Source organism: Citrus sinensis, chromosome 1 (genome assembly GCF_022201045.2).
Source record: "Citrus sinensis cultivar Valencia sweet orange chromosome 1, DVS_A1.0, whole genome shotgun sequence".
NCBI lineage: Eukaryota > Viridiplantae > Streptophyta > Magnoliopsida > Sapindales > Rutaceae > Citrus > Citrus sinensis.
In genome coordinates this window covers 5,168,313-5,179,652 of record NC_068556.1, presented here as the reverse complement: position 1 = coordinate 5,179,652, position 11,340 = coordinate 5,168,313, and the positions used below count along the sequence as shown (strand labels likewise).

Genomic DNA, 11,340 nt, shown 5'->3' with positions numbered 1-11,340 from the left:
ATTTTCAATCGAAAAAAAGAAAAGAAAATGCTATGAAATCAAATAAATAAAGTTAAAATGTTAAAATAGGATTATTTGCATATTGCCTTGGAGGGTAGGACTATGATTATTATTTGCTCAACTAACAAAGTCTAAACTTAATAAAAGTTAAAATTAATACAAACTTACAAAGTCCAAAGTTAATAGGCTATTAATCTCCATTCAAAACACAATTTCCAAATACTAATCTTTGAAAGTTTGAAACACAAACTCACAAAGTCACAAAGTTTAAACATAATTAAATTGTTCGGAAACACAAATCACAAAGTTCAAACATAAAAACTAACTAAGCTTCCTTGGTTGATTGGTTCCTCCACAGCTCCATGCAAGCACTTTGACAAGTTCTAAATTCAAATTCTTGAACTCCAAGTTCAAGCGCCGATTGCCGAGAGAAGGATTGAAGAAATGTACAATAACTATTTTCTTTAAGCCATGTTGCAAATGAATAGACTTGATTCATATAAAAAAATTCAGCAAATAAATCAAATTCATAAGGTTACACATAAAACACAAACACAAATAAATAAATCCAATATCTTTAATTGAGCTAAAAAGGTGTTACAATCTTTCTAATTTCTATTATATCATTATAAATTTATAATTACAAATAAATATAATTTGTTTAGCAAATTTTTCATTACACACACACACACACACACACACACACTTGATTATATATATAATAAAAAAAATAAAGTCAATCATGCTTATTTTATGGCATTCATCACCAAATTAAGTTAATAATCATACTAAACAATAATACTATTCTATCAACTTCAACTTGTCTAACTAAAATAATTACAAACTTATAATTTTACAAACTACAATTAGACTTAAAAATTTAAAACTATAACAACTATAATTATAGTTTAAATTACAACCTAATAGTACTATAATATCAAATTATGAATAATAATATATATTAAAAGTTACTTTTCAAACATTCATAACATCAATGTCGGTGCTTACCGCTTCCACTTCGAAGCTTGCGATCTTATAAACTTTATAAAATCCAAACAAAAAAGAAGAAGAAATTAGTAAGTAACTCAAGTACATGACTACATGTAGATGTTCTATATAAAATTATAATGCATTTTAAATATATTATGTATATAATGTGTGATAAAAAATTAAAAACATTACCTTCTTGTAATTCTATATGAAACATTTGCTCTTTAATGTTTTCTTGGAGGTTGTAGACGAGATTGTCAAAAAGTTCAGATTGCAGCCAATTTTCAGTGCATATCAATGTCTTAACCATAGCCGGGGTTAAATAACTCCTATACTCATTAATAATACGACGCCCGATGCTAAAGGCAAACTCAGATGCCACTGTGGAAAGAGGAACAACGAGGACATCCCTTGCAATTTTCTCCAAAATTGGATATCTCGATCTATTCACCTTCCACCAAAGCAAAACATTAAGTTTAAGATTGCTGGGATCTTCAACTGGGTCCTTCAAGTACCTTTCCACCTCATATGCTACTCTTCTGCTCTCATTCTGAACAAAAACCTCCTTGGCATATCTAAGGAAATGGCGAACAACTCGAAAAGTATCATCACCTTCACCAACAGCAACATTCACCAAATTAGCCTTAGTTGTAAAACGTTGAGAAGAACTTATACCACCATAGTTGCCACTAAGACCACTCTCACTATACATCGATGATGTGGAACTAGTGGAGAATGCACTATATGCATTATAAAGCTCATTCAATAAGTCCTTCACTGCTTTGGTCATTTGTTCAACCATTAAATTATCATTGCCAAAAATTATCTAAAAAATATGTTTAGCAAAATCCATTTTCGCTCGTGGATCAAGAATAGAGACAATAATCAATATTTTGTTTATCTTTCCCGTGGACTCCCAATACTTATAAAAATTTTTCCTCATACTATAAGCCATAGATGACACCCAATGATTTGTACTTTCTTGTAGTGCAGGTAATGAACTCTCAATTAAACCAATAGTATCATAAAAAATATTAAAAGTCACACTGAAAGAGGCAGAAAACAACAATGCGACATCATAAAATACCTTCAAAAACTTCACAATTCGTTCAGCACTCTCCCAATCATCCGGTTCAGGCAGGCCCACCCTTCTAACATTATTTTCTTTCGCAGCAAAGTATGCATGATAAGGTTTATCCACTTCTGCCATTCTATCAAATGTCGCTTGAAATTTCAGTGTAGTCATCAACATCAAATAAGTGGAATTCCACATGGTAGGACAATAAAAAACAACAATTCTCTTTCGACAATTCACCTACTCAGCACATTGTTTAAATGTCCCCAACCTCGTGGTGGAGGATCTCACGTACTTCACAGCATTTCGAATATCGACAACACTAGCATACAACTCATCCAACCCTGAAACAATAATCAAATTCAAAATATGTGCACAACAACGCACATGCATATATTGTCCCGCCAACACAAGTGCAATATTATTCCTCCAAGTAAGCAACTACATAGTGACATAACTAACAATAATATCATTTGTAATGGCATTATCAACAGTTATTGCAAATAACCTCTCAATCCCCCCAATTCTGTAAGCAAGCCGCAATTTTTTTGCCATTAACTTCCCTCTATGATCTTCGATTACGCTAAAACTAATAGTCCTCCTATTCAAACACCAATCACTATCAATAAAATGAGCTATAATCACCATGTAACTCATGTTACTCATGTTTTGAACAGAAGTCCATAAATTAGTTGTAAGAGACACCCGCTGCTTGTTATTGCAAATCAAACTCTTCAACATTGCCTTTTCTTAAAAAAATAACTCCATAACATCTCTACTAATAGTTCTTCGGGATGGTATAATGAACTGCGGGATAGCTACACTACAGAAATGCCTGAATCATTTGTTGTCTATAAAACTGAGCGGCAACTCACCCATAATAATCATTTTAGTTACTGCCCTTCGACACGCGTTTTGCCTCCATCCTTTACCCAAAACCAAATTACTTGCATTTTCTTCGCCGCCCTCAGTTTTCAAAATTTGTTGACTTCCACTTTGTTGTTCCTGAAATGTCTTGAATGCTTCACATGTCTTTATATGCCTTGCCATATTTGTAATCCCATCAAGCCTGGAATGACATTGATATTTGTTGAGTGTTAAAAATTGTATATTTATAAAGGAGAAAATCATCATTTTATATTTCAAGTCTTACTAACACCCTTACTTTTATGTATTTAAGTCACTTGTGATTAATTATGTGTGTTTTATTTTAATTAAGTATTTTATGTATTTTAAGGGCATCATTGTCATTTCACAATGAACGAGAGATCAGACAGCAAAACAGACATCATTTTAAACTCAGGACAGTCGAAAACCTTAAGAGGACCATAAAAGAAAAAATATCATTGTTCACATGTACGGAGTATTCACATGTACGGTATTGTTTATGTTACTGTTCATGACACTGTTCATGACACTGTTCACATATACGGAACGATGACGTGGCATTGACCGATGATGTGGCATTGACCGATAAGGTGTCACGATCTTATTAGACTAAAATTCTTATGTACTGTTGATCGGTAACGTGACTGTATGTTAGTGGACCAAAAATCGTGCGTACGGTACATGCATATACACGGAATTATTTACAACCAAACCGCGTTAATATTCAATCCGCCTTATTGTTCATACCGTGTCACTATTCAAACTGCACACTGTTGGCAGATGACGTGGTGCAATCCTAAGCGTCCAAAATGTTTTTAATCTGATGGTCATAATTTACTCAGTGTATCTATAAAAAATGGGCTCCCCCCTAATTTGACACCCCTGAATTTATTTTTGAGTTTTATTTTATGTAATTCCTTCTCTATTTTGTATTTTTTTTACGTATTTTAATAAATTTCTATTTTACCCTTACTGCAACTATGAGTAACTAATTTTCTTTCAAGTTTGGGTGAAGGTGAAGTCTCAACATGTGCCATGGACTTTATTTAGTAAATTTACTTTCTTTTTCCTCTAATTATTGTGGATGTTTTGACTTTTCGTTGACAAATAGTAATAATCTTGTCTAGATACCGCACTGGTTTAACCGGCTCCCTGGTACAAGGTTATTATTATTTGGCACGATAAGCCCTTAGCACCATATTGATTAGAGTGTGGTTCATGAGGAGTGGAAACCCCCCTCATGATTTAATTGGCATTAATAATGAGTATTTAGTCCATTGTGCATGTTGATACAGATTCAGATAACTAAACACTTCATTTTAAATAGATTTCGCTTCAATTTATTCTCGCCATTTTAATTTAAATTTTAGGATATTGTAAATCACTTCCATCACAAATCCAATCACCCACTTAGAAAAGTAATTCTACACATAATTAAAATCCATCTCCTCGTGAAATTGACACTCGTCACCATTAATCTATTCTACAATAGATTCGTACACTTACGAGTTCAATAAAATTTGCACAATAATATTGTCTACCACAATAGTTGCACTTACATTTGTTTGGATTATCTTCGAGTAAAGTTAAATGATTCCATATTTTTAATCTTTTCTTCGTTAACAGTCTTTTCCGCTTCGCCTTTTCCTTTCCTCTTTAGGTTCCTTCCATTTGTACACTTTGTTCTTTATCGTCACTCATCGAATTCAATCTTGAGTGTCCAAGCATCTGAATATACAAAATAATCATTCATAATCATTAATTCAAAAATCAAAACACTAAAATATTATTAACAAAATCTAATTAGTAATTTCAATTCAAGTTGTTCATGCTCTATAAACAAAAAGTAAGAAATTCATGATTAATTAATTAATTTATAATATCCAATTACCCATTCCCCATAATAATATGATATTATTTGCCGATCTATGCCTTAATTCTTATTATAAACCCTTTAATTTGAAGCCCAAATTACTTGTACTTAACGACTTAACGGATGATTAACATACAATAAAATATTAATTGAATTAGTTAATTTTTTTAAGGTTGAAGGCTTGAAGTGCACATAATCATATAACACATTATAATTGTAAAATATATGTAACACTAACATAATACTTAATTTTAATATTTAATCTACCTAATGTCCTAATTTTTTATTTATAAAAAATCAATTATTAACTATTATTAATGATTATTAACAATTATCAATTAACATTATTTCAATTATTAATAATTGACAAAAATTTTGTTATTTATTAACAATTAATAAAATTTATTCATAAAAAATCATAAATACATGAATTTTTTTATTTTATTACTAACATTTAATTTTTGATTTTATTACTAACATTTAAAAATATATAATTACAATTTACAACAATCAAATAATAACCAATTACATAATAAATAACCAATTAAGCATATACAACTAATTACATAATAAATAACCAATTAATAACCAATTACTATATAGTATATACCCTGAATTGAAAGTTGAAACTTAGAAAAGTCACAAATTCATAAAAGATGAAAGGAGTAGCAGATCACGGCAAACACTCAGGTCGGGTTAGAGGCCGTGGGATTGGAGCAGTAGATCACGGTAGTCGGCAGTAAATGGAACAGCAGATCACGACAGTAGATGGAGTAACAAATCGCGGGATCGTGGCTGGTTGTTGGGTGTCAGTTTCTCACGAGGATTGAAGAGGGTTCACTGAGGGTTGTGTGGCTGTGTGCATGAGCATGTTCTGTGTCTTTTTGTGTGTGCATGAGTTTGTTCTGTGTTCTTTTGTGTGTTTATGACTTTGTGGGTGCGTGTCTGACTGTCTGGTGTGTGCGTGTGTAATGTGTGTTTAGTTTTTTTTTTTGGATGACCCGATCGGGTATCGGATTTACCTGACCCAATCACAACCCGATTGGGTTTACAAGTTCCCATCCGATCGGGTTTGAATCACAACCCGATCCGACCCGAACCCAAAATTTTTCGGGTCGAGTCGGGTCGGATCAGGTCGGGTATTTTGCCCACCCCTAGTTTAGAATGACTCATTTTTGTCTTACCTTGCATATGGTTGGCCATACCTTAGTTTGGCTTTCTTTTGTTGACTTTGCCTTGGTTTTTCCTTAGCTTTTGTTTGCCACGGTCTTTCCTTAGCATTTGTTTACCTTGTTGAACATTGGTCTTTTCTTGGCTTGGCTTACTCTTGTGGCCTTAACTTTTGATATACTAAATATTTAATGGGATATTACTCCCTCCACAAACTAGTAACAATCAGGCTATTGTTACTAATGTGTAACGGTAATGATTAAGTATTTATTAGTTTATGAGAAAATGAACTATTTCAAAGGAATATCAATCAAAACTTTTCTTCCTTATCGGTCTAGGAAAATTTTTCCTCTTTGTGAAAGCAAGGAAAAATGAACTATTAATCAAAGGAATATTATTAGAGAAATTTTCTCATTGTTGGCCAAGGAGGTTTCTCCTCTTTGTTAGCCTAGGAAAAAGTGAGCTAGTTTGAGTGAATGTTATTAGGGAATTTTTCCTTATCATTGGCTTAAGGAAACTTTTCTTCACTGTTAGCCTAAGAAAGTTTTTTCTCTTCGGGCTAATTTTTTCCTCCTTGGCATTCAGAAAAGTGACATATTCTGGAGGAATATTGTTATAATTTTTTTCTTTGTTGGCCTAAGAAAATTTTCCTTCTTCTTGAAGTGGAAAAAAGTGGATTATCCAAAAGAATAATGTTAGGAAATTTTTTTTCCTTGTTAGCCTAGAGATGTTTCTTCTTTTTGTTGGCCTAGGATAGTGTGCTATTTCGGAGAAATTTTATTAGGAAAGTTTTTCTCCTTATTGGCCTAGGTAAATTTTTCCTCTACATTGGCATAGGGAAAAGTGATTATTCCGGAAGGAAGTTTAATTAGGAAAAATTTTCTCCATGTTAGCCTAGGAAATTTTTTTTTTCTTGTTATTGGCTTAGGAAAGTTTTTCCTCTTTATTGGCCTAGGAAATTTTTCCTTTTATTGGCCTCGGAAAGTTTTTCCTGTTGACCTAGGAAATTTTCTCTTCTTATTATCCTAGAAAAATTTTTTCTTATTATTCGTCATGAAAATTTTTTCCTCTTTATTGGCCTAAGAAAATTTTCCTCCTTATTGGCCTCGGAAAATTTTTCCTCTACGTCGGTCTAGGAAAAATGAGTTATTCTGGAGGAATTTTATAAGATAATTTTTCTTCTTATTGGCCTAGAGAAAAATTTCCTCTTCGTTGGCTTAGGAAAAAGTGAGCTACTTTGAAATAATTTCATAAAGGAACTTTCTCCTTATTGGCCTGGGATAGTTTTTCCACTACATTGGCCTGAGAAAAAATGAGTTATTCTGAAGGAATTTCATAAAAGAATTTTTCTCCTTATTAGCATAGGGTAATTTTTTCCTCTACGTTGGCTTAGGGGAAAATGAGTTACTCCGGAGAAATTTTATAGGAGAACTTTTCTCTTTATTGGCCTAGGGACGTTTTTACTCTATGTTGGCCTAGGGAAAATTTTTTCTTCTTATTAGTCCAAGAAAATTTTTCCTTATTGTTGACCTCGAAAAATTTTTACTATTAGCCTAGGAAAATTTTTCTTCTTATTAGCCTAGGAAAACTTTTCATTATTGTTAGCCTTGGAAAGTTTTTTCTATTGGCCTAGAAAAGTTTTTCCTCTCTATTGGCGTAGGAAATTTTTCCTCTCATTGGCCTAGAAAAATTTTCCTTCTTATTGGCCTCGAAAAAATTTTCCTTCTTGTTGGCCTTGGAAAGTTTGTCCTCTTTATTAGCTTAGGAAGTTTTTCCTTCTTATCGGCCTCGGAAAGTTTTTCCTTATTGTTGGCCTTGAAAGTTTTTCCTTTCTATTGGCCTAGAAAAGTTTTTGTTTTTATTGGCCTAGGAAAATTTTTCCTTATTGTTGGGCTTAGAAAATTTTTCCTCTTTATTAGCTTAGAAAGTTTTTCATTCTTATTGGCCTCGGAAAGTTTTTCCTTATTGCTGGCCTTGCAAAGTTTTTCCTTATTATTAGCCTCAGAAAATTTTTCCTTATTGTTGGCCTAGGAAAGTTTTTCCTCTTTATTGCCCTAAGAAATTTTTTTCCTCTCTATTGGCCTAGGAAAATTTTCCTTCTTATTAGCTATGAAAGTTTTTCTTCTTTTTTGGCATAGGAAATTTTTTCTTCTTATTGGCTTTGGAAACATTTTCCTTATTATTAACCTTGGAAAGTTTTTCCTTGTTATTGGCCTAGAAAAGTTTTCCTTCTTATTGGCCTCGGAAAGTTTTTCCTTATTGTTAGACTTGGAAAGTTTTTCCTATTGGCTTAGGAAAGTTTTTCCTTCTTATTAGCCCAAGAAAATTTTTCCTTATTATTGGCCTTAGAAAGTTTTTCTTATTAGCTTAGGAAAAATTTTCCTTCTTATTAGCCTAAGAATTTTATAAAGTCTTCCTTACAAACGGCGCCAATGAAGGTGGCTAGAATTTTTTACCTTCATACGTGTTTGTAACTTGTGGAGAACTTGTCACGATCGTTGGCCTCGATTCTGGAGGGGTGAATATATGAAAAAGGCACTCTAATTCCCAAGTTAGTGTTTGATTAAGATTAAAGAAAGAATAAAAATGGAGAAGATTAGTTTCTCTCCTAGATATGAACAATACTTTTTTTGGAGGCAAAAGACTCCCTTTTCTCTTAGAGATGAGTCTTTATTTATAGATGATGAGTGATGTGGATTTAGGGTTTTGCTTTGAACCCTCAATCTAACGACATGTGTCACCCATCATTCCTTTGCACGTGGAGGTGAATATGATCTAGAGAATTATTTCGGCCATGTATGTTTCCTTACCTGTATGGTCTTTGGACGTGATTTCCGTAGGCTAATGGATTGTGGAATTAATTCCCCCCTCTTGCCATTTTTATAAGCTCCGGAAGAATTTTTTCCTTAGATGTTATTCCCCTGAAATAGTTTGGGTGTTATTTATCCTATAAGGAATAGCTTGGTTGTCATTTATCCTAGAATAACTTAGGTGTTATTTACCCTAGAATAGTTTGGGTGTTATTTATCCCGGAATAACTTGTGTGTCATTTATCCCAGAATAACTTGGGTGTTATCTACTCAGAATAGCTTAAGTGTTATTTATCCCGGAATAGCTTATGTTATCTAATAAGATGGACACGTAGCATGGTTAGGTGCCTCTTGGAATACGGCACCTATAATTTGAAAGGATGCCTGAGAAGAACTTATATTGCTGGAACATCTTAAAGGATATGTTGAGGATAGTGCATGCGAGGAAGCTTTGTTACTCTTTCGGGAGGTGCAACACAAGGGGCTGACAGGGGATAAAGTGACAATGAGTTTGTTGCTCGCTTGCACTCATTTGGGTGCCCTTGAGGTTGGTATGTGGCTGCATCCCTATATCATGAAGAAGAACATTGAGGTGGATGTTGGCTTAGGAATGGCGCTTGTGGACACGTATGCCAAATGTGGCAGCATAATAAACGGAGAAAGATGTTATGACTTTGACAGCATTGATTGTTGTCCTTGCAATGTGCGGACAAGGAAATAAAGCTCTGGAGTATTTCTATGAGATGCAGATTAGAGGGGTGAAGCCAGATGCAATTACCTTTGTTGGTGTCTTGGTTGCCTGTAGTCATGCTGGACTAGTAGATGAGAGGATTTCTCACTTCAATTTGATGTCCGAGAAATATGGCATTCGGCCTAGCATCGAACATTATGGTTGTTTAGTCTATATATTAGGTCGAGCTGGTCGCATAGCTAAAGCTGAGGAGTTGATAAAGAACATGCCCATGGCACTGGATCATTTTGTTCTGGGAGGACTTCTTGGTGCCTGCAGAATACATGACAACCTTGAGGCCGCAGAAAGAGCAGCTCAACAACTATTGGAGCTTCTCCCAGATAATGGTGGCTCATATGTTATTCTATCGAACAGATATAGCTCGTCAAGAAAGTGGAAGAAGGTCAAAAGAATCAGGGAACTCATGGCAGAAAGAAACATAAAGAAGCCCCCAGGTTGCATTTTGATTGAGGTTGATGGTGTTGTTCATGAATTTGTTAAGGGTGATCCATCACACCCACAATCCTCAGAAATTTATGAAATGGTGGATGACATGATAAACCGATAAAAGAAAGCTGGTTTTGTTCCAAACAAATCAGAAGTGTTGTTTGATATGGATGAAGAGGAAAAGGAGACTGCACTTAACCTCCATACCGAGAAGCTGGCAATAACATTTGGGCTTGTAAGTCCAATGCCTGGGGTTCTAATTCGAATTATAAAGAATCTTCGTGTATGCAATGATTGCCACACCGCAACCAACATCATATCAAAAGTTTATAATAGGGAGACAGTTGTGATGGATAGGAACAGGTTTCACCATTTTAAGAATGGATCTTGTTCATGCAAAGATTTCTGGTGATTTTTGATGATCATATCCTATATTGGCAGGTTTCTACATGGTACTGCAATCCTAATTCTCAATTGTTTTGCTTTTAAATGAACCAAGAATATTAAATGAAGGCGGCTCTGCAACCGAAGAATAACATGAAATGAACCCTTGTTCAAATAAGAAATTAATAGACATGCTAGAGCATATGCACATTTTAGTGTGTATATGTGAAATTTCAACGATGCCAGTCAAAAGGAGGTGAGGTGGGAGTAAAATCTAAGGAATTCTTCAGGCAATCGAGATTATATCTTCCAATGGGGACATTGTCAAACAAAACTCTCACATACTTTCCTGGTAAATGGATAGGAGGAAAGCATATGGTATCAATAACGAATCACAGTGTGCTTTCACTCCTGGACTCCATAAAATATAAAAGGGTCAAAGACTTGACCAATTAACTTGCATGATTTGTAAATACTTACAGACAGGTTATATGTTCTGCTAGTTTTGACTAATTTTACCAATGTGTATATCTTTATAGTTTCATTTCTCAATCACCCTAATCAATTCAGAAAGTCATAGAGAGAACAGCAAGGTTGATGCCAATCTTCGAATAGTAGAAATCATTAAATTAATTCTAAAAATTGATCAAAAGTCGGATAATTAATCGCTAAGTACCACAAATGAAAAAGTTCTTGGTACTCCTGTGTATACACCCCCTTTAGGTTCTTGAATCCTGACATGCATCCACTTTTTCATGATAGGTTGAGTTGTATACATGGGAAAAATCTAATGAATGAGGGTGTATACCCCAGAATACCATAGATTTTCCACCACAAAAGGATTAGTAGTTCACCATGAGTGAATCTGTATCATACTTCAGCAATAGCTGTGTCAGTCCAATGGCAAAGCTATAATCCAGATGCCTTTTTGTTCACTCAAGAAACATGCTTTGCAGAATTACAAAAGAAAGTT

The 11,340-nt window shown here is 34.0% G+C and overlaps 1 protein-coding gene across 1 annotated transcript; it reads left to right on the top strand.

The window, feature by feature from the left end:
• Window positions 1–9,474: 9,474 nt before the first annotated feature.
• Window positions 9,475–10,104, top strand: LOC107176701 (pentatricopeptide repeat-containing protein At2g29760, chloroplastic-like). The gene has a single exon (XM_015529537.1). It carries the CDS (start codon window positions 9,475–9,477, stop codon window positions 10,102–10,104), a length of 630 nt encoding a protein of 209 aa, XP_015385023.1.
• Window positions 10,105–11,340: the final 1,236 nt, after the last annotated feature.